This window comes from Pangasianodon hypophthalmus, chromosome 28, assembly GCF_027358585.1.
Source record: "Pangasianodon hypophthalmus isolate fPanHyp1 chromosome 28, fPanHyp1.pri, whole genome shotgun sequence".
NCBI lineage: Eukaryota > Metazoa > Chordata > Actinopteri > Siluriformes > Pangasiidae > Pangasianodon > Pangasianodon hypophthalmus.
This window is the reverse complement of record NC_069737.1, coordinates 15,429,225-15,451,495: the sequence shown is the minus strand read 5'-3', so window position 1 is coordinate 15,451,495 and position 22,271 is coordinate 15,429,225. Positions and strand designations below refer to the sequence as shown.

At 37.2% G+C, this 22,271-nt stretch overlaps 2 protein-coding genes and 1 long non-coding RNA gene across 5 annotated transcripts; 1 reads left to right on the top strand and 2 right to left on the bottom strand.

Moving 5' to 3' along the window:
• Positions 1-23: 23 nt before the first annotated feature.
• Positions 24-2,237, bottom strand: LOC128317661 (uncharacterized). 2 transcript variants are annotated; one of them, XR_008301200.1, is made up of 4 exons: positions 2,216-2,237; positions 1,761-1,852; positions 698-808; positions 24-183 (listed from the first exon to the last, which is right to left on the bottom strand). It is a non-coding gene; the product is annotated as an uncharacterized LOC128317661 (long non-coding RNA). The 2 variants fall into 2 exon arrangements; XR_008301199.1 differs by lacking the exon at positions 2,216-2,237 and adding an exon at positions 2,075-2,154.
• Positions 2,238-2,292: 55 nt separating this feature from the next.
• LOC128317077 (butyrophilin subfamily 1 member A1-like) lies at positions 2,293-14,212 on the top strand. 2 transcript variants are annotated; one of them, XM_053231043.1, is made up of 11 exons: positions 2,293-2,342; positions 2,733-2,780; positions 3,343-3,684; positions 3,928-4,080; positions 10,395-10,520; positions 10,982-11,071; positions 11,493-11,537; positions 11,632-11,697; positions 11,824-11,889; positions 12,214-12,279; positions 12,379-14,212. In XM_053231043.1, the coding sequence occupies exons 1-11, from the start codon at positions 2,318-2,320 to the stop codon at positions 12,876-12,878; spliced, it is 1,527 nt and encodes a 508-aa protein (XP_053087018.1). In that variant the 5' UTR covers positions 2,293-2,317; the 3' UTR covers positions 12,879-14,212. The 2 variants fall into 2 exon arrangements, with proteins under 2 accessions (XP_053087018.1, XP_053087019.1); XM_053231044.1 differs by lacking the exon at positions 11,632-11,697.
• Positions 14,213-14,647: 435 nt separating this feature from the next.
• On the bottom strand, positions 14,648-21,453 carry frg1 (FSHD region gene 1). Its single transcript, XM_026947696.3, has 9 exons — positions 21,282-21,453; positions 20,960-21,027; positions 20,299-20,424; positions 18,461-18,518; positions 17,386-17,500; positions 17,057-17,161; positions 16,348-16,439; positions 15,322-15,432; positions 14,648-14,807 (listed from the first exon to the last, which is right to left on the bottom strand). The coding sequence occupies exons 1-9, from the start codon at positions 21,341-21,343 to the stop codon at positions 14,771-14,773; spliced, it is 774 nt and encodes a 257-aa protein (XP_026803497.1). The 5' UTR covers positions 21,344-21,453; the 3' UTR covers positions 14,648-14,770.
• Positions 21,454-22,271: the final 818 nt, after the last annotated feature.

The following is a 22,271-nucleotide window of genomic DNA, read 5'->3' as shown; positions in this document are numbered from 1 at the left end:
AAAAACCTGCTGGAAATACTGAATCTGGTCAGTTAAATTGTTTAATATACAACACAATAACATCACACTGGCCAAATTTAAAGCAAAAAAATGTAAACATTATAAAAGTAAAATAAAAAAAGAATGACGGAAACGTTCCTCCTGCGTCACTTGCAGTATCGATCAGCTTTCATCTTGGATCTCCTGTGAGAAAGAAAAGACACACATATGATCCACAGTTCAGGAGAAAAAAATCAAACAATATTGTATATATACAGTATAGATTTATATTATTGTGTAACTGGCATTAGATCAATAATCAGCTCTGTGATGTGCAACAATATTCCACTCAACATCATTAAAATCTCGTAGGAAGCTATTTTTTTTTTTTTTTTAAGAGACAGAAAATCTCATGACAAATTTGAAGGAGACAAAGATCTGTTCTCTGAAAAAGCCATCCCATAATTCTGGGATAATTCTGGGATTTCCATGGAAACATGGTGGAGAAATACATTTAGTGAAGTAAATTCCCAAACTTCCCAACGTGATTTGTTAAGATAAGTGAATTTAAATCATTTTGCAATAATTCTTTCTTCTGTCTTTGCACAAATGAAGAAACATGATGTCTTTCAATAAATAAAATTTGATTTTTATAAAAAAATAAATAAATAAAAAGGCACTAAGTTTTATAGCTCATGCAGAAATAAAAGTTTGTGACCTGTCGAGTAAAGCCTCGTGGAATTTGCCTTCAGTCCTGGCTTTCTTCAGCGTGCCGCTGTCCTCCTCGTTCACCCTCAACTTCCTGTCCTGGAAGCTCTGGAACTTCTTCCTGTCGTCCACCAACACAACACCGCCATGTCAACAACTAAACTCATAAACATTAACAATATATATACATATATATAAAACAATACAAATATAATGGTAACAATCACACATTACACCTGAGCAGAACTCCTTTTTTGTAGATCGTACATAATGAGGTTTTTTTCCCGTGACAAAAATTCATCACGTCCAAACACAGCGTCTGGTTTACGTCTTAAACCACAGCGTGAAGATGAGCAGCTCCGAAGCGTTTTTACGACGTGAACGGTGTTTATAACATTTATTTTATTTTATTACACGTTTGTAGACTGGTGGTTTTGTTTCCTGCTTACAGACTGGATTAGAGTCTTTGAAAAACATTTGTATGGATTTGTCTGTTGTGAATATTTTATAAACAACAACAACAACAAAAAACTATAGACGAGTGCAAAAGTGCAAAACGAATCTATATCTAGCTAAAGGGACATTATAAACACATGAACTCAATACATGAATAAATAAATGAAATAAAAATAATAGAAACACCATCAAGGGAAACTTTAGTCCATGCTGCAATAAATCCAAAAGATTTTTTCATATTTACTATTAATATGTTACATAATATATACTGTCATTATATATATATATATATATATATATATATATATATATATATATATATATATATATATATAATTTATACTTACGTCCTTCTTTTATGTATAATTTTTTGTGTCTTATCTAAAGCATGTTCAGAAGTTGAACTCAAAATAAAAAGTAAATCTAATAAAATAAATATATTTTTATTATTATTAATGTAATATCATGCCAGATATTTACGTTTGTCCTTTGTCCTAAGGGTGCACAAACTTTCGCACTCCACGACTGCACTTCCTTCCTTTGCACAGGTTATGCAAAACTATCATTCTGATTCTTATTACATTAAAACACACACACACACACAAACTGACACTCACACATAGTTGATCTCGCAGCTCTTGACGTTTCCTCGGTCCTCGTCCGCGATGTTGTCGTTCCTCTTCACCTCCCTCTCGGCACACGAGCGGATCTGTACAATCCAAACAAATTCGGAACGTTAACTCTCTCAGCTAATAAATGGCTTTTGTTCATATTTCAAATGACGTGTAACTCATTTGAGCAATGAAATTTTCTCAATTCTATGCTAATTAGGTATGACATTGTAAAGCAACAAATCCGAACAGTTATCTCAAAGGATTCCTCGAATCAATACTTTGGTGCAATTTTTAGTTTCTCACTCTTTAGTTCCTACCTGCAATTAGTTCACGCAAAAATGGAAGAAAAACACACTTATCCTGTCATATAATGTGTATAGAGACATTGCAAAGAAAAATAAAGTTCAGAAGGAGATCGTTGTCACTGGCGAATACAGACAATTCCAGTAAAAACATACCTGTGGACATCTCTGCTATAAACCTGCAGAACAAATTTATTATCAGTATCAGCATGTCATTTCCTGCTTCTTCTGAACAAAGTACACTGGGATAAGAAGGAAATGGTGCCAAGGATTAATGGACAAGGTAAGAGGACAAATACGTAAAGAAAAGTAAATCCTGGCAAAATTAGCACAAGGTGATATTGTGTAAAGGTGTAGCTACAAAAAGAAAAACGGGAAGTGTGAAATCAGCTCCTGATTAATTCAAAAATAAAACAGAAAATACACCTTTACTTTCTCAGTATGCTTTCAATATGGTGACACATATGTTTCTTTTTGCATTTCCTGTTGGTTTTTCTATATGATTTATGATTTTAGGTTGTTATTTAGATCATATTGCAGGTAGACAGATGTGTATATTTTTACATGCTCTATGTTTAGCTAATTTGACATTAACTCAGCGTTCATCCATTAACAGAACACCGAAAGCAGACGCAGTTGTAAGAAGTTAATGATCTGTTTTTATGATCTGCAGCCATGATACTGATCTACATTGCATCTGTTCTCGCCTGTTCAGCAGCCGGTAGGTACAGTAGGTAGAACATGTATACGTATTAAAGTACAGATAGATACACATACACCTGACCTGTGCATTTGAAATTTGTATAAAAGGTTGTATTCGATTCATGCCAATCTGCTGTAAATTGAAGACTTAATGGTAAAAGAGCACCTCTTAAGTGTGACATGCACTAAATCTTCCACACGAACCCTTCCTCCATTACATTTGTCCTAATTAAATGGCTAATCTTATTTGTCTTAATTTATAGATTTGGATCTCTTTCTCATTAAAATAGTGCATAATTAAAATAAATAAATGATTTAAATTTGAAAGTGTAATCCATATAAAAAAAATCACACATGATTTAAAGCCAATCAATCGAGGTTAAGATTTTAAGTCTCCTTTGTGAAACTGTACATTTCGTGTGTAAATGCTACTGCAGTTGATTTGCGAATAAATAAATCATTTGTTCTTATCCAGTGTGATAACCACTGGCACTGGGCTATGCATTGAACAATTGGCAAAAAGTCAGTGATGTTGGAATCTTGAAATTGTCTGTTTCCCACTCTAACATTCTCTCAATCAGAGTTCTCCATAATCGTCCCCAATGCTCCAGTCTCAGCACCGTTGGGCTCTTCAGTCGTCCTGCCCTGTGGTCTGTCTCCATCTTTAAATGCTAGAACTTTTGAAGTTCGCTGGTCCAAGCAAGGTGAACATGACCCGATTCTGCTCTACCAAGACCAAAAAGTCCAGGAGAATGTTGGAAAAGACCAGTACAGGGACAGAGTGTCTCTGATTGGGGAACTGGACAAAGGGAATGTCTCCTTGAAACTGGACAACCTCACAGTAGTCGACAAAGGAGAATATATATGCTTTGTAGAGAGCATCACTTGGTATGAGAAGGGCAGTATGAACCTGGTTGTAAAAGGTACGAGGAAATCCAACCTCTTTTATGCATGTACCTCTTTTAGTGCTAATTGGTATTTAACTGCATATTTCAGAAAATTTCTTCTGATTTACTGAGTAATAGATGTAGTAATGGTATGGAAAAAGGATAGACATATGTCTGTGTGTATAGACTATCTTCTCAGATAGTATATTGTGTATTTTTTTTTTTTTTTTTTGCCTTTTCTGGGTTCTTTATTCAACAAACTCAGTATGTTCACCACAGCACTAGGTTCTACACCCCTCCTCTTATACAAAGAAGTTGGAGAAAAGGTGAACATTACCTGTATGTCAGGTGGATGGTCACCCAAACCCACACTCACCTGGAGAGACAGTGCAGGACGAGAACTCCCAAACAGCCACACTTACTACAGAACTGGTATGTGATTCAAATGAATTAAATTTGATTTGTATAGTGCTTTTTAGAATAGACATGGTCACAAAGAAGCTATCCAGAAATCTGGATATAGATCTAGATCAAAACACTGCAGACATAAACCACCGCAGCAGTGTCAGCCATTTTCTGATGAACTACGGTCAGCGCGCAAAGATGAAATAATGAATGTCTGCAATGCATTAACCACTAGGGGGCACCGAATACATCCCACAATATTCTTCCACAATCTCGTACTTCCAGAATACACCAATAAAGGAAATGAAACAACAAAATGCATAAGTGGGTAACTAAAGAGGCCCCCACAACAGTCAACTATAAGGATACTTTCCATCCTCAGGTATATCATTTGAACATGAACCAAGGACCTTAAACCAGTCCAGACAAAGTAGGAAAGAAGAAAAAGCTTTCTCAAATGTTTCATAAAAGTAGATTTACTTTCCTAATTAGCAAAAGCTCGCAACATAGATTTACAAACAACCTCAACATTACGCTTCGCATCCTGAATTACAGCCTGGCCTGACATTGTCTGAATTAATCTGTCAACTGGCTTGATGACACGGCCAAAGCGTGATCTGGTCTGTCTGGTGGAGCTAGTGTCAACAGGCGTAAGAGCAGTCAGAGTCACACCGGAGGACTGTGAGTGTGCTCGAGCAGACATAACAGTGCTTGCAGATTCTATGCTTCCTGAATCTGAATGGCATTCATCACCAGTGACAGTCACATCAGCTGTTACTTCATCTGACTTCACAGATATACTTTCAAAAGACGTTGCTAAAGCAGCTGGTGGTGTCGGGTTAACTATTACATCACTTGAGACTACAGTTGAAGTAGATTCTGGACTCACATCAGGCAAATGAGTAACTCAACTCAATGTTCTGTCAGTATCGTCATCCAAATGACTGGTCAGAGGAACTGTCTCCCGGGCACTGTTATCATCCATGTGTCTAGGCGAGGGTTCACTGAACATGACCGAGCAGTCTTTCTGGCTTGATGAACTTGAAGGCATGTTACTATGGGGGTCACTCACAAGGGACATCGGACAATCCACAGATATCTCTTCAGGCACAGGCAGGAAATCAACCAGTAGCAGGAGATTGCGATGAAACACCTTGAACTCTGCTTCGCCAAACTAACACTCCTGAATTGACCTTGATGGCCACTGTCATCATGAACACTTCTCAGAATTACATCCACCAATGAGTCTGGGAAAACATACTGGAAGCGTTTTGTCCTTGATGACTGGTTATGAGACACCTTGTAGAGAACACCATTCCTCACAATCAGTTTCTCCCAGTGTTTGAGGTAACGAAGCACTGCCGCAGACTCCCCTGCTCTTTCCCGTCTTGTGGGTCTCCAGCGACTCTCAATGTAAGACATAACTCTTGACAAGACTCTGTCATTCATCTGCTTGTCACGCAGGTCCTCCACAGAAAACGCTGGCAATGTGTCCTGGCCCATAGGAACTAACTGAGGCAAGTGATCTATGACCGCCATAGCCCGTGTATCAGCACCAAGTTCCCACTCCACATGTGAAGTCAAGACAGCAGAGACATCCGAGCTTGCAACAGTAGCATTATCCATGCCAAAATCATTATTGACTGTGCATAACTGTCATTGTTGGATAACACTTTCTTCCTGATTTTTGCCACAGGACCATCTGAAGGCATCCTGCACAGAATTAGTTGACATCCCTCTCATATCGGTCAACGTGATATCATAGGGCACTTGAAGCAGTCTTTGTGTCACCCCACTCTTGACAAAAGGAACTCTGCTGAGGGAATCAGCAATGACATTCTGAGGGCCAGGTACATACTTTATATTGAAGTCGAAGCTGGCCAATTTGGCTACCCAGCGCTGTTCACAGCAGTCCAGCTTAGGCTTTGTGAGTATGTGAGCAAGCGGATTGTTATCTGTTAAAACAGTGAAATTGTGTCCCTTTAGCCAGTGGCCAAACTTTTTACAAATGGACCATTTCAGGGCCAAAAATTCCAAACGGTGTGCAGGATAGTTCCGTTGTGAACGTGGAAGGGACTTGCTGGCAAAAGCGACTGGTCTCGCTCTAGTCTCCCCTTCCTGGACCTGTGACAACACAGCTCCAATACCATCCAGAGAAGCATCAGTCACCAATATGAAGTGACGTGAGAAATCTGGGTGAGCTAGAACAACACTCCCAACCAGAGATATCTTCAGCTGCTCAACTGCATCATGCTGTGCTTGAGTCCACTCCTCAGGTCTCAACTTCCTGTTTTGGCACGATACATTCCGAGTCTTATTCTTCCGTCCCCTGAAGAAGATTGAAGAGAGGTTTTGCCTTGACAGAGTAATTCGGAATGAAATGTTGATAATAGTTCATCATCCCCAAAAACGATCTGATTCTCTTCTGAAATGGTGTCATCCCGTCTACTTCCATCAGGTCAGAACTGTTCAACTTTGAAATACACTCCACCTTATCAGGGTCCGTAGACACTCCGTCCTTGTTTATGAGATGCATACTCACTTGTAGAATGATGAATTATCTCTTTTTCCTCCATTTCCGTCAGGACCTGGTGCAGCTTGTGGTACTGGCTAGGGGCTACACGTCTGAATGGAAGGCGGAATGGCCTGGGGTCCGAAAGGCGGATTCTATGTACGAAGCCCTTAGCTTCTCCACAGTCAAGGTGATTTCTCGAAAAGATGTCTTCATAAGTCAAGATCAAACAGACTAATTGCTGCCTGCACTGGTCAGAAACATCACATGACTCTACATCAAGGTCAGACAGTCCCATGGATTCCAACCTTTCCCTTGTAGATATCGACTGCGCCTTGCAGTCAGACAGACCCATGGGACAACATACAAGGGGAGATTTGACTGAATCCATGCTATTAATGTCCTCGTGTGCGATACAAGGATATAGATCAGCCAGTTTTGCATTACGTCTCAGCAGCACAAGTCTCCCTGACGTGTTGATCACCTTCAAAGGGACCCATCCGTCACTCCACAGCGATGTCACAAGTCTGGCCATTGTGACACCTCTAGGAATCGAATGCGAAGTGGTGGGCTCTGTCATGACAGCACTGCCTGGTGATGCAACAGCTGATTTCGATAGTCTCCCCCACACTAAATATTCACAACCAGGCTCAAGACAGACAGCAGAATTGCATCTTACTGTTCCAAGTTTCTCAGGCATGTCTTTACCTCTCCAGCGATGCAGTCCAGCGAGCACGGACAGAAAGCTCTCACATTCAGGATCCTTTGATGTAGGACCAGACACAGCTCTCCAGAAACCCTCACACTGCTTGATATGTCGCAAGACATATTTGATGACATTAGTTCCAATTATGAGCTCGTCATGTTGGCCAGGAACCACTAGGGTAGGTACAATCATTTTCAAGCCATAAACTTCCATGGTCAGATTGTAAACAGATTTAGGCTTGACACGCAATCCACCACAGCCCACAAGGACCACATCAATGCTCAGCTCACTGTTTCCATCAACTATTCCCGCTTCTCTCAGCTTCATCTCAGCTGTGTCGTTTATGGTGCATGCCATTGATCCGCTATCCGTCATGGCTCCCAATGTCACATTTTCACCGATTGTCACAGGTGTATAAAAGAGGCTATCGTGTCCTCCAACAACATGTGTGTTCTGATACACAATATTTAGTTTATCAACACTGTTCTCAATCAAATAGCATTCATTTTCAGAGTCAGTAACAACTTGGGAGTTGCGAGAATGACCCGTACTGCCTCCCTCCAAATACAGGTCCACTAGTTTCCCTCCATATCGTCCCGGACGGAGGAAAGTTTCGGACAATCACGTTTTGCATGTCCAGGTGAGAAGCATTCGAAACACAACTTATCAGTTATGCAGTGTGTCACAGTGCTGTGCTTGTTATCATGACATACACGACATGTATTTCTGGAATAGCGCCGCTGCGACCTCAAGCTGACTCTGTGAGTGGGAACATCACGTGACTGAACTCTATCCATCAGCTGCTCTAACATCTCCATCATTCGTGAGAGTACTTGACTTTCAGGCTGCTGTGTATTCTGTGTCATGGTTTGGACTGCAGGCAGGTTTGGAGCAGGACATGACCAACATTGAACAGTACTGGGCTCTGCTGAGATCTCTGGCTACTTACATGTACTTGGCACTAATAGAAAACTCAATGTGTACTGAACAGCAGACTGCGGTAAGCTGACGAGGTGATCATGCTCAGTACATTCCTTGTTAAGCACCGCTGAAGTGTGGCTCTTTACCGGCACGACCCATGTATTCTCTTTGATAGTCATCAATTCTGCTCTGTATGTCTTTAGCTCCCCACTCATAAATCGGTTTACATCTGAATATACTAGCCAAACCTGGGTCTGGACAGTGCTTGATGAACATCCGTGTCACCTCTTCGCTCATATCAGCCAGCTGCTTTCCTTGTCTATTAAGACCATCATTCGCCAGATCAGCAGCCTTGTTGATTCGAATCCAATAGTCTACTGGATTCTCTCCAGCTCTGGGAAGAGTAGCATAGAAATCGGCAAGAGGTAGGCATGATGAGGTCTCACTGAAATATTGAAGCAGAATATTATAAATCAGCTCAGGATTCTGCTTTACATCAAGCGTACAATCACTACGCAGACTGATTTTAACGACATCTTTCGATTTTCCTGCAAGCCTGCTCATAATTTCCTCAGCTTGTTCTGAGATGGGACATTTCTGCTTTCTTATACAAGCTTTGGTTCTATCAACCCACTCTTTAATACAATACTTGTCAGATCTGTCACCACGAAACATGTCATGTTCTGACCCCACATGTACTGACACTTGTGGTACCATCATCGGCATAGACTGTTCTGGTCCTGTCTGTGACCGAGTGTGGTGGTCTAGCAAATCGCTCTGGCAGTTATTGCTTGCATTTACTAAGCCTGCTGAAAGCAACCTGGAGACGATTGATTCTCCAATCTGTGCACCTAACTGGCCCACCATATCTGTGAGATGGCTAAGAGCATCCCTCTGAGCATTAGGTGTCGAAGTACAAGGGAACTCAACTGTGGCACGCCCAACAGGGGAATTATTTGCCGTCAAATCTATACCACGACCCCCACTGTGGTCGTTGTGAGACCTCGACTGACCCACCCCCCTTCACTGAAAACATCATTCCCAGAAGCTCCAACAAGCCAACCACCCCTCCCTCTGGGAAAACCAGTGGCTTCCATGAATGTCCTGTCCATATCAGTATCACAATCAATTTTTTCAGTCATATCTCAGTTACTATTACTTAGAAGTAATAAAGAAAACGAGTATATATTACAGACTTAAACAGAGAAAATAATGAGACACTAAAACAACACCTCAGTTAGAAAGAAAAAAAAAATATATATATATATATTTTTTTTTTAACTGTTTATATATATATATATATATATATATATATATATATATATATATATATATAAACAGTTAAAAAAAAAAACGATATCAGTGTAAGTGTGCTCAAAATTCCGTATTCAAACTGTGTTAGGTAATCGACAGTCACTCAGCTGTGGTCATGTATTGTGTATGCATTTACTGTCTTTGTCCGTAACATCGAAGATCCAAACGGGGTTCAAACACAGCTGAGGAGCAGCAACCATGGCCGATCTGCGTCGAGCTGATCAGGGCGATCCAGAGAGTCACAGCACCAGTGTAACGATTGTTGTCCCCAATGTGGCCTTGACACATCCCACACAACCGCCACAAACTTTAAATGGACGACGCACACAAGACTCTGGTTGTCTGTTCTTTCTTTTATTCTCCACAGCAATGATAATCGTGTCTGAGGAATACATCAAAATGTATTATTAGACAGGGTGAAAAACACTGCAGACATAAACCACCGCAGCAGTGTCAGCCATTTTCTGCTGAACTACGGTAGGCAGGCAAAGACAAAATAATGAATGTCTGCAATGCATTAACCACTAGGGGGCACCAAAACACCATTTGATTTAATTTACCCTCTAATTTCCTGTAATTCAACACCATGAATATCATTAGAATTAATGTTTTTAACTCCGTTACACATACACTATAGATGTGTACCATTGCCTATTATTTCCATAATTATTCAGTTTGACCTAATAGCAGCATATACAAGGAGAACAAATGCGGTCCAAGCATGGAGACCTGTGGCACACCATGCAGAATATCATTTTCTTTAGAGATACTGATTGTCACCAATTTTTCACTTTATATGAATGAGGCCAATTTAGTAACGTTCCAGAGGGATCACTCCAGTTTCTCAGACAATTTGTTAAAGTTATCTTCTCTTTCTTTCTCTTTCAGACTCTGAACGGTTGGTGAGTGTGAGCTCATGGCTGCTTTTCTCTCCATCTGACTCAGAGTGGATCTCCTGTACTGTGGGTTTAAACGGTCAGGAAATAAGAGAGGGCAGAATTGTACCACTCAAAGGTAAGTTATCTCTCACAATACAGTCTTAGAAATAAATGTAGCAAACTGTATTTTCCTTGTCACTGGGGTGGTACCTTCAAGGGTACACCTTTTGTAACATTAGTAAATATGTTTCTCCAGGAAACGTAGCTATGTGAGTATAGCTTTAAAAATAATTTAAGGTACATAATTGGACATTAAGTAGCACTGATGTATCTTTATTCTGAAAGCTAAGTAAAGGTATTTTCCCAGGCAAATGATATATACTAAAGGTACAAAAGATGTAATCTTGATTGTATCACACCAGCAACAAGGAAAAGTATTTCTGAGAGTGTATTTACACAGTTTTTTTGTTTCATTTTCTGATTCTCTAATGATAAACGGGATATCAAACAGCAATTTGTATGGAAAACCTTTCTCTTACTACCATTTTAGCATATTCTGATATACTTTGTTTTTAAATAATGCTTATCTTTTGGCAGGATTCTGGAGGGAAGCGTTCATCTCGACTCTGGTGCTTTCATTAATTGTCCTCAGCACCTTCACTGTTCTTCTGATTTTATTCAGAAAAGGTATTAATGAAATATTCAGCATTTTCACTGATATAAAAAGCTAGGTATATCAGTTATGTAAGGAATAAAACATTTGTTGAAAATAAACAATGAAGAGGTGATGTGATGAAGTAGAGTTACAGTTACCACCCCAAAGTTATTTTCCAATATCAGCAGTTTATGTTGTGTACCATCCATGAAACAAGTTAGTTCTGTTAGTTTTGAAGAAAAAAAATGCAGCTTGTCGAGAAAACGCAAAGCATAAACTCCTCTGTGCTGAAGGCTTTTCCATGTCAGGAAACTTAAAGTTACACTTTTAAGTCACTTCAAGGAAAACATCAGAATCACAATCAAGAAAATCACTATAGTATAAATAATATTCATTGATGGACTACAGGTCCTGAACTCGTGTCAATAACGTGATTGTCTTTTCTTTAAACAGGTTTACTCCCGCACTGTTCATCTCATAAAAATGCAAAAGCAGCAGGTAGCATTTGTCCTTCTCTTCTGTATTCCTTTAGACTAACACTCGGTATAATGCATTTTAGTAATCTCTATTTTCTTCCATTTCTGTCATGCAGCTGATTCTCATGTATCCTTACCTGCAGAGACGGTTCCTCTTAATGCTACAGAGAACGCGACTCAAGGTATTTTTTTATATTACATTACAAAAAGATTTGCTTTAACAAATCTGTTAAAATGTATGATATAATTATAATTATTAACTGTAAAAGTTAATTTAAAAATGTACCTTCCTTATTGTTTTCATGCAGCTGATCCTCATGAATCCTTACCGGTGAAGTCGGTTCCTCTTAATGCTACAAAAAACACGAATCAAGGTATTTTTGTTTGATCACAACACTGAAGATGCTCGCTAAACCACACCTCCATTACCTGCATTAAAAAAAAAAAAACAGATTTGTCTGAAGATGATTTATGGTGTAATTATAGTTAGTCTCACTGTAAAAATTTATTTTAAAAAATGTACCTTCCTTATTGTTTTCTCATTATGGTTTATAAGACCGTAAAGTTATTTCTATATTGAATTTCCACAAAAAAATGGCATCTGACAATAGAATAATGCATAAAAGCATGCCAGCATTTTGTTTCATGTATTCAACATGTAAAAAAGGAAATGCTCCAGGTCATGTGTCTCTTCATAGGTATCTCCTCACTATATACACCTCCAGAACCTACTGAAGAACCGTCTTGGAAAGTCAGATATAAAAGTACATTAACCCTCAGTCTCTTTCCTATTTTTGAAATCCATTCACTTGTGTGTCTCACAATGTAAAATAAACCTAAACTGATCCTTTTATAATCAACAGTGAGTCTCACACTGGATCCATCAACAGCTCTCGGATCTCTGAAAGTGTCCACGGATTGTAAAAGTGTTTCCTGTGAAAAAACAAGTGATGATTCTAAATCTAAATTTCCTCATGTTCTGAGTAAAGAGGAGCTCGGTTCAGGGCTGTTCTACTGGGAAGTGATGCTATGGGATAAAGCATTCTTTGCAAAGCCGAAATCATCATGGTGTGTAGGAGTGACTCAGAAACCCCACTCAGACAGCGTCCTCAAAGCTCTTTGTTATGAAGAAGGCAAAGGCTTATATCCTAATACTCATGATTTCAGTAAAATACCCATCGAATATAACATGACAAAATTAGGGCTATATTTAAACTGTCAAAGTAACGCTCTTTCCTTTTTCAATGCAGATAAAACCTCTCATAATCATCTCCACACATTTTGTAACATACCACATGGCACATATTTTGCACTGTTCAGTCCAGGAGTGAAAGATTTAAATCGTGTCAGAATTCTAGATTAACATGAAAACTCAGAGTCAGCTAAAAAAGTGCATTAAGGCCAGAGGTTTGTTTTCATCTTCAGCAGGTACAACTTCCTGTGTCTATAATAAATCTAATGAACTCGGAGGACCGTTACTCATATTCAGATTCAGGTTACACACATGCTTACAGAAAAGAGGATTTTCTTTCAGATTCTGCAGATGACTGGCGTGTAGTTCACACTGAAGTGCACGATTTCAGTATTAAATCCTCCTGAATCAGAGGGCATAATAATTACTGTACTGTCTGGCAACTTTTTAAAAGCAGTAATGTAATGCTGTATATTTGCTACTTATGACATTGTGCTTTTCTGCTTTGGTGCGTTCTGTTTTATTAAATGCAGTTTATATATAACTATCTCCTGTCTCCTTTCCCTGTTCTCTTGGGGTAGATCTGTTCTCAACTAGGTTCATATTTCACATGTCATTCAATGCAGTCAGTATTTTACACAACTGAAACAGAATAGAAACATTCAAGGATTAGATTTTAATGAAAGACAAATAACATCACTGCATTGTTTAACTAGTATATTGTGAAACTCCAAAAGAGCAGATGCTGTATATTGGAAAAGGTTTCGAGTTCTCTTGTCTATTGGCAGATAATTTTGCAAATTTTAAGCATTTAGTTCTAGAAAGAAACACAATTATCTGCCGATAGAATAAGAAAATGTAAAGCTTGAAATGAGTAACAATGATTTAATGAATAATGATACAGGTTTATAGGCTTCTAGTTTAAACAGATAGATAGATAGATAGATAGACAGACAGACAGACAGACATAAAATCCTTCAATGTTCTATCTAGAACCTACAACACAGTAGTTTCCTATCAAAAAAGCTTCCAAGTAAAACCTCAGTTTGGAAGTTCAGAACCCCGAATTATCCAATGAATCCTTAAAGAACTCCAAGTTCCTGGTCAATATTTTCTTACCATCATGCTCACCATGGACAATTCCTCCCCAGACCACCAGAGGGTGCTCTCACTCATTGTTTGAATTTATTCTTTTGTTGCCTGCTCCATTTCCTTCCTTGATTGTTCTCACCTGTTTTATGTTTCTCCAGTTAGTTCCCTATTTACGGTCTGTTTTCCCTCCTTACGTGTGAAACATTGTGTGTGTTTGTGTGTAGTTGGTGTGATTGCTGGTATTTTATGTTCTGTTTACACCATGAGTGGTTTTTGTTTCCTTGTTGAGTTTCTTTTCTTTGCCTCGCCTCGCCTCAGTCTAGTTCCTTGTTTTAGTTGTCCCAGTTTTGGGTCCTTTTCCAGTCTTCGCTTGTTTTTTTAGTTGTTTTGTTATTAAAGAAATTTTGCATTTGCATCCGACTCCCTGGATTCCACGACTCCATCTTCTTAAAACCTAGAAGCAGTCAGGGCTTTAAATTTAGCTAAGCTCTCTTGGTCCTGGTACAGTATTTTTAAAAACAGGGTTTAATGGTCCAATGAATCATTAACGGTTCTTAATTATTCCTAACAACAATAACTTATTTATTTCCTCATTTATATAGTTACTTACTTACTTATTACTTATTAATTACTTACTTATTTAGGTATTTACTTACTTATTAATAACTAATTATGCATTTACTTACGTATTTTTCTTCTTATTACTTAATTACATCATTCTTTACGTACATTTTTACTTACTTCTTAATAACTTATTTATTTATTTAATTATTTATTACTTCTTTCATTTCTTACTTGAACAAACAAAAGCAAATGAAACAAACAAAAAACCTGCTGGAAATACTGAATCTGGTCAGTTAAATTGTTTAATATACAACACAATAACATCACACTGGCCAAATTTAAAGCAAAAAAATGTAAACATTATAAAAGTAAAATAAAAAAAGAATGACGGAAACGTTCCTCCTGCGTCACTTGCAGTATCGATCAGCTTTCATCTTGGATCTCCTGTGAGAAAGAAAAGACACACATATGATCCACAGTTCAGGAGAAAAAAATCAAACAATATTGTATATATACAGTATAGATTTATATTATTGTGTAACTGGCATTAGATCAATAATCAGCTCTGTGATGTGCAACAATATTCCACTCAACATCATTAAAATCTCGTAGGAAGCTATTTTTTTTTTTTTTTTAAGAGACAGAAAACCTCATGACAAATTTGAAGGAGACAAAGATCTGTTCTCTGAAAAAGCCATCCCATAATTCTGGGATAATTCTGGGATTTCCATGGAAACATGGTGGAGAAATACATTTAGTGAAGTAAATTCCCAAACTTCCCAACGTGATTTGTTAAGATAAGTGAATTTAAATCATTTTGCAATAATTCTTTCTTCTGTCTTTGCACAAATGAAGAAACATGATGTCTTTCCATAAATAAAATTTGATTTTTATAAAAAAATAAATAAATAAAAAGGCACTAAGTTTTATAGCTCATGCAGAAATAAAAGTTTGTGACCTGTCGAGTAAAGCCTCGTGGAATTTGCCTTCAGTCCTGGCTTTCTTCAGCGTGCCGCTGTCCTCCTCGTTCACCCTCAACTTCCTGTCCTGGAAGCTCTGGAACTTCTTCCTGTCGTCCACCAACACAACACCGCCATGTCAACAACTAAACTCATAAACATTAACAATATATATACATATATATAAAACAATACAAATATAATGGTAACAATCACACATTACACCTGAGCAGAACTCCTTTTTTGTAGATCGTACATAATGAGATTCATTCAATGAGACAAAAATTCATCACGTCCAAACACAGCGTCTGGTTTACGTCTTAAACCACAGCGTGAAGATGAGCAGCTCCGAAGCGTTTTTACGACGTGAACGGTGTTTATAACATTTATTTTATTTTATTTCATTACACGTTTGTAGACTGGTGGTTTTGTTTCCTTCTTACAGACTGGATTAGAGTCTTTGAAAAACATTTGTATGGATTTGTCTGTTGTGAATATTTTATAAACAACAACAACAACAAAACTATAGACGAGTGCAAAAGTGCAAAACGAATCTATATCTAGCTTACGGGACATTATAAACACATGAACTCAATACATGGATAAATAAATGAAATAAAAATAATAGAAACATCATGAAGGGAAACTTTAGTCCATGCTGCAATAAATCCAAAAGATTTTTTCATATTTACTATTAATATGTTACATAATATATACAGTCATATATATATATATATGTGTAAGTCCTTCTTTTATGTATAATTTTTTCGTGTTTTATCTAAAGCATGTTCAGAAGTTGAACTCAAAATAAAAAGTAAATCTAATAAAATAAATATATTTTTATTATTATTAATGTAATATCATGCCAGATATTTACATGTTTGTCCGTCGTCCTAAGGGTGCACAAACTTTCGCACAACTGCACTTCCATCCTTTGCACAGGTTATGCAAAACTATCATTCTGATTCTTATTACATTAAAACACACACACACACACACACACACACACACACACTGACACTCACACATAGTTGATCTCGCAGCTCTTGACGTTTCCTCGGTCCTCGTCTGCGATGTCGTCGTTCCTCTTCACCTCCCTCTCGGCACACGAGCGGATCTGTACAATCCAAACAAATTCGGAACGTTAACTCTCTCAGCTAATAAATGGCTTTTGTTCATATTTCAAATGACGTGTAACTCGCCGCTCACACCAGCAAGCAGCGCGCGATCTTTCGTACAACATTGTAAAGCAACAAATCTGAACGATTATCTCGAACGATTCCTCGAGTCAAACTTTTCGTGTGATTTTTTTAGCTCCTCGCTCACAACTTTAGTTCCTACCTGCAATTAGTTCACGGAAAAATGGAAGAAAAGCTTACGACCGTGGTTTCACACGCTTATCCTGTCGTATAATGTGTATAGAGACATTATGAAGGAAAAATAAAGTTTGGAAGGAGATCGTTGTGCCTGTGGTGAGTGTGCGTAGCTAGTACAGTTAGCTTGTTTTGCTGATCTAATCTGAAAACAAAGCGAGAACGAAGCACGTACGATGTAAAACAAACAACTGATTTTACTAGGTAGCTAGTAGTAGCTACAACGATTTCTACAGTTTCTTATTAGAACTAAAAATAATCTAAACAGACTAAGATGCAAGTGACTTGTCTCTTGCTAGCGTGAACACAGAGTGAGTTGCTTTAGGAAATTTTTTAAAAAATGAATGAATTACTAGCGGACCTTGATCATCTCTTCATCGCCAGCCGTTTTGTTTTTGGCCACGATGTCTCCATTCTCACTGTACGAAATAAAACAGCTGTTTGCTGCCAGCAGAGCCATTTTACCCTGCAGAGAAATCACACACACACACACACACACACACACACACACAGAGGACAAAAAGTCATGAGTTATTTCATCAAAACTAAATCCGACGTCTCCGATCCGTCTTCTGTTAACGTTTAAACAAAAGCTACCGCAGAACAGCGACGTTAAATGAAATGAAGCTAGCGTTAAATCCGAGCTGCAGTCTGATTGGCTGCGGTTAAATGATTGACAGCTGCACTCACGTCCTGGAACACCGGCTCCCACTGCTCTCTCGCGCCGATAGCGTCCGAGCGTCCGATCACGACACCGTCCGAGTTTATCCCCAGATATTTACCATAACCAGACTTCAGGGCTATTCTGCACAACGGAGAACAGAGAAAAGACTCACTGATGCGTCTAATGTAAATAAAAATAAAATATAAATAAAATAAATAAAAATACCTTTAATAAAAATACATATAATTAAATTAAAAGAAAATCAAACAAATATAACAGGGTTAAAAAAAATTAATCCAACAAACTAACTAAGGATAAAAATAAATAAACAAAATAAATATAAATAAATAAAAAAATAAAAATACCTTTAATAAAAATACATATAATTATTTAAATAAAAAAAAAATAGACAGAGTTAAAAAAAATTAATCCAACAAACTAACTAAGGATATAAATATATAAACAAAATAAATAAATAAAATAAATAAATAATAAAAAAAATACACTAAAAAAACACCAAAGACATACAGGTTAAACAAAATAAATTCAATATTTAAGTAACTCTAAATAAAATATCTAATAAACAGTGTATATAAACCAAATATTAATCTAATTAAAATAAAATAAAATGATTCACAAATATCAATAAAAGAACTTTATATAATTGATTAATAATTTATTCACAATCAGCTAATGACTGACTGAGCGTTAATATTTATCACCATCAATCACACTGAAACTAAAAATAATCAATAATAAATAAATAAATAAATGTAAAAAAAATACAAAAAAATAATTAAAACAATAGTCTGATTTAAAAAAAAACAAATAAGTTTTTAATAACAGTTAATTTCATATTTCACCATTTTATATTGTTTCATATTTTAAATTTGTAATAATGTTGCATTTTATACTTTAAACAGAGATAAATTCAGTTATTTATTTTTATAAAAGTGTTTAGATAAAATAATTGAAATAAATCTGGTTAATAAATTTAATTAAAATGTTTTAAATGTTTTTTTTTTAAATTCACCTTTCCACTGCACACTCAGGCACATTAAACAGAAAAGGTTGAGAATAATGAATTTTATTTGGTCGAACCTGGAGTCTGAGAGTTTGATGGCGGTGAACTGTTCCGGTGGATCAGGACCTTCATCATCTACAGAAAAAAACAACAACAACCAAATGACAGATTTCTAAACCTGTTCTGTAACAGTTCCCTGTATACAGAGATGCAGATATGAAGGTGTTATAAACAGGTTATTCAGCACTTCTCCACGTGCTCTACAGTTCTTATAAACACAGCGTTATTCACGCAGTAAATCTATCAGGGTTCATTCTTTACGCAGCTCTAAGAGCTTCTCTGAAGGAAGTAATGACTCTTAACAAACTCGTCTCCGCGTCTCAGTGCAGAATCTCAGGATGAAGCGACGGGCCGCAAACAGTCCCACATTATCCACTATCAGCCAAGTCTCTCCGGCGAAACCTGCCGCAATTACAGCGTGCGATCATCAGAGACCGGATTCCATTATTCTCCCGGGCCATGAGAGAGAGAGAGAGAGAGAGAGAGAGAGAGAGGGAGAGAGAGAAAGAGAGAGAGAGACATAGAGAAAGAGAGAAATAAACAGAGTGAGAGACAGAGAAATAGAGAGAGAGAGAGAAAGAGAGAGAGTGAGAGACAGAAAGAGAGAGAGAGACAGAAAGTGTGTGAGAGAGAGAGAGACAGAAAGTGTGAGAGAGAGAGACATAGAGAAAGAGAGAAATAAACAGAGTGAGAGACAGAGAAATAGAGAGAGAGAGAGAAAGAGAGAGAGTGAGAGACAGAAAGAGAGAGACAGAAAGTGTGTGAGAGAGAGAGAGACAGAAAGTGTGAGAGAGAGAGACATAGAGAAAGAGAGAAATAAACAGAGTGAGAGACAGAGAAATAGAGAGAGAGAGAGAAAGAGAGAGAGTGAGAGACAGAAAGAGAGAGAGAGACAGAAAGTGTGAGAGAGAGAGAGACATAGAGAAAGAGAGAAATAAACAGAGAGTGAGAGACAGAGAAATAGAGAGAGAGAGAGAGAGAGAGAGACAGAAAGTGTGTGTGAGAGAGAGAGAGAGAGAGAGAGAGAGAGAGAGAGACAGAAAGTGTGTGTGTGAGAGAGAGAGAGAGACAGAATTCTCACTAAAATCAACTCAGCGTGCTAATGAGAGCGAAACCGTACACTGTGAGAGAAATCGAGCTCTCTGATTGGCTGCTCAAACGACGAATCGACGAGAACCAAACCAAGCGGACGATACGACTACGATATCACATCACCACATCAGATAAACATTATTGATCCTGAAGAAAACTCTCACGCTGGCTTGTGCAAGAAAATACAAAACAAAAAAATAAGATAAAAACGGATGAATTTAGTCAAAAATATAGAAAAAAAACAAATCTGGAAATATGAAATATGATCATTTTACAATTTAAAAAATGAACTAAAAATTTTAGCATCAAATCATTTGCTTCTAGTCAGTTTGTGATTAAATTTATTTTAAAATAAATAAATAAATAAATAAATAAAACTATTTTCATGAAAACACATCCATGAGTTATCAGAAAACTGTATTGTACATAAATATAAATGGTCACAATATTGATATCTTCATATCATAACTTCCTATTTCTCTGCTATTCGTCTGCTGTAACTGTATTTTTCTGAAACAAAATGGCCGACAGAACGTTCAGATCTTTATACCCACTGACACGGTCTCCATAACAACGCCCTAAACAGTCGCTATGCTGTGGTGATACAGGGCAGTTTTTCTGCTGCCCCCCGGTGGTGTGGAGAGTCGTTTCCCCTCACACGGGATCTTCCTGTCGCACTTTACGCTGTAAACTTTACACTAAAGACGCGAGGAGAAATTAAATCAGCCTCTTTAGCGCTAGTTCTTCTGCATTTGATCCTCACCTCCTGTATGCGGAGCTCCGGCGGTGAACAGACCCGTGTCTAACGCGTGGACGTACGACCTGCTGTGGATCTCGATGGCCACCGTGCCGCTGATTTCACCGAAATTACGGACAGACCACCAGCCGCCTGACACCACACACACACACGACACACACACCACACACACACACCACATACACACACCACATACACACACCACATTTAATGAGTCAAACTAAAAATGTATGCAATAATACATAAAAATAATTCAAAAGAAATATAATTACAATATTATATATTAATAATAATAATAATAATAAATCACAAAGCACTGTTCTGTAAATAAATTAATAAATAACAAAATACAAAAACAATAATACACAATGACAAACAATTAAAACAATGAAATAATTACAAATAATTAAAATAGCTTAATAATAATAATAATAATAATAATAATAATAATAATAATAATAATTATAAAATTCTGTTTTATAAATAAGAACTTAAATACATTAATTTAGAAAGAACGCACACCAGCAAACAAATAAAACTATTTTATATCAAAATATTGAAATAATTAAAATAATTAGAGAACAATATAAAAATGAACTCAACAGAGTATTTCTAATATTATTTTCTATGGTATTTATTTATTTATGCAAAAATCCTGGAAACGTACCGACGACATCGGGTTTCTCCTCATCATCATCGCGTTTTCTTTTCTTGTCTTTGTGCTTCTTCTTTTTGCTTAAATAAACAAACAAGAAATTAACCAGAGACGAAAACCGGCTTCGTCCCAAATCGCGTCTATCAGCCATAAAGTCCACTAAATATGACGTAAAAATCCGTCGCTTATTAAACTCTACCTAGTGCACCTATAAAGGGAGCATGGCGCCATTTTGGATGCAGCCCGCACTAGTATCAGCCGAGTGCTAAAGCGAACTGCGTATAGCTGCTTAAAACAATAACGCTACTAAAGACTTATAAATAAATAAACTCACCTTTTATCTTTCATACCTTTCAACACGAGTTTGGTTGATTTTACGTTAGAATACGCGGCCATTTTAGAGTAAAACCCGTGCTAACTACCTAGCAAGCTTCTTAGCTATTCTCCTGAACCTGCACTTCCGGCTAAACAAACCAGCCGTCTACGGTGGCCGACATGGGACACAGAGGAATGAATTTTGATCTCGCGTTTTTTTAAATGTACGCTGCCATTCAGCGTCTGGAGGACGACATTACACAAAAAGCAGTTTTATCACAAATATTCGCTCAGTTTTACAAGAAATGATATCATTAATCATTTTTAGTATTAAATTAAAGATCTTTATGTGTGTTAACTTCAGAATAAATAAATTTATCACACACCTCATAAGCACGTTTTTAGAAAATTAAAGGTGCAGTTTGTAACTTTTAAAGATTCCTAAACATAATATAACATCATAAATAATTAAAAAAAAAATTTTTTTTAATTTAATTTTAATATTAATGAATGAATCTGGATAGTTTCTTTCTGGATAGTTTTAAAAAATATATTGGGTTTTTTGTTTGTTTGTTTGTTTTCCAGCATTGTCATGTAATGAATCTGGATTGTTTCTTTGTTCTTTTAATTTTTCCAGCCTGGAATTTATCCCCTGACTCGTTTAACTCCGCCCCTTTTCCCCAACAATTCTCTCTCTCTCTAAAAAATAACCCCCCAAAAAAAATACTAATTCCACTAAATGATAAAGACAGTAGTAGGAAGTGAATCTTTGAGAACGCTGAGAACCTGTTCTAGTGGAACTTTCTCCAAACTGACTGAGCCGCTAACTTCTCACAGGAATAACGACAATACAGATCCATCCAAATATATATATATATATATACTGTGTGTATATATCACTAAACACATCCCAAATATTTCAACATAAAGATGTTTCAGGTTGGACTTTTCCTCTTCCCTTTAACAGCATCATCTGCATCCAGAGCAGCCATGAAAATCCATCTAATCA